The 1,314-nt window shown below is 41.5% G+C and overlaps 1 protein-coding gene across 1 annotated transcript; it reads left to right on the plus strand.

The window, feature by feature from the left end:
• Positions 1-220: 220 nt before the first annotated feature.
• Positions 221-943, plus strand: zgc:172145 (Ferritin light chain, oocyte isoform-like; the record flags this gene model as incomplete). Its single annotated transcript, XM_042516593.1, has 1 exon — positions 221-943. A coding segment is annotated over one exon (291 nt), but the record flags the coding sequence as incomplete, so codon positions are not given.
• Between the last annotated feature and the right edge of the window lie 371 nt (positions 944-1,314).

A 1,314-nucleotide genomic window follows, 5' to 3' on the forward strand; every position in this document is an offset into this window, starting at 1 on the left:
GTTGTCTTCTTTCTCTCACGTCTTTTAAAGAAATCAACCGATCTTGTCTGTTATTCAGTAGGTCAAAAAAGTTTTACGAATCATTGCATTCGGTTTTTATTTATGTTTTACACAATAAAGTCCAAACGTTTTTTTGGTTGTGCTTCGACGTTAACTGTTTGACCGTCGTGAAACTGGCGGGTCAGATTTTGTTGATGGCGTCTGTCGTTTTTTTTCCCAGAAGCCCGGCTGTGAGGCCGTCTGCGGCGTGCTGCCGGCTCTGGAGCTGCTGCAGCTCCAGCTGAAGGAGGAAGTCGACGTCCTGGTCGAGCTGAGCCTGCTGGCCCGTAACCACGGAGACCCGCACGCCGCCAGTGTCGTGAAGAGCCACTTCCTGTCGCCGCGGGTGGACCACCTCAAACTGCTGGGGGACCTGCTCACCAGCGCGCGCAGGGTGGGCTGCGGCGACGATCAGACGGCGGGTTTTGGGGAGTACATCCTGAACGAGCTGCAGGAGGAGCTGAGCGGATGATCCATCACAGGAAGTCCCGATTGGTCGGAAATTAAACTTTGTTCTGTGTTTTTTTAGAGTGATTTTAGCTGTGAGAGATAAAAAACGAAGATTTCTTCCACAGGGTGGCACTTTGAGAGATGAGCTTGTTAGCCGCGTTTTTTAGAGTCCGGTGGATGTTAGAGTCACATGACCGCCTCCAGCACGCAGACACGCCCAGGACGCAGTTAGCCTAGCTTAGCACAATGACTGGAAACAGGTAGAAACTGTTAGCCTCGAGAAAAAAATAACTTCAGCATCTCCAAAGCTGACAGATCTGAAAACTTCCCACCATGTGAGACGTTTATTTATTTTTTAAAATTACTATGTGAGTGAATGAAGCAAAATTTGAATTAACCCTTTGAAACTTGTGAAAATTGGCTCAATTTCTCACAAAAACACGGGAAGAAGGCGACAAGCAACTTAACAAAAATGATAAGAAATTAGTAAAAAAAATCTGAGAAAATTACATGAAAATAAGAAAAAAATTAAGTAGCAAATAAGTGCTAAAAAAATAAAAATATATATTTTTCTAACATAATTTTAAATATATAATTAAGAGAATTATAAATACATTTTTGTGGACATTTTTTCCTTGTTTTATGATTATTTCTTGTAATCCCCAAAGCTTATTTTCAAATCATTACCTTCTCTTTTTTCACAATTTTATTTATTTATTTTTTTTAAGTGTGCTGGACTCATCTTTCCCAGTTTCTTGTTATGTTTTTTCACCATGTTTTTGAAAGACAGGCGTTGATCCAGGTGTTACAGGGTTAAATGAAGGC

This window comes from Plectropomus leopardus, unplaced genomic scaffold, assembly GCF_008729295.1.
Source record: "Plectropomus leopardus isolate mb unplaced genomic scaffold, YSFRI_Pleo_2.0 unplaced_scaffold24860, whole genome shotgun sequence".
Taxonomy (NCBI): Eukaryota; Metazoa; Chordata; class Actinopteri; order Perciformes; family Serranidae; genus Plectropomus; species Plectropomus leopardus.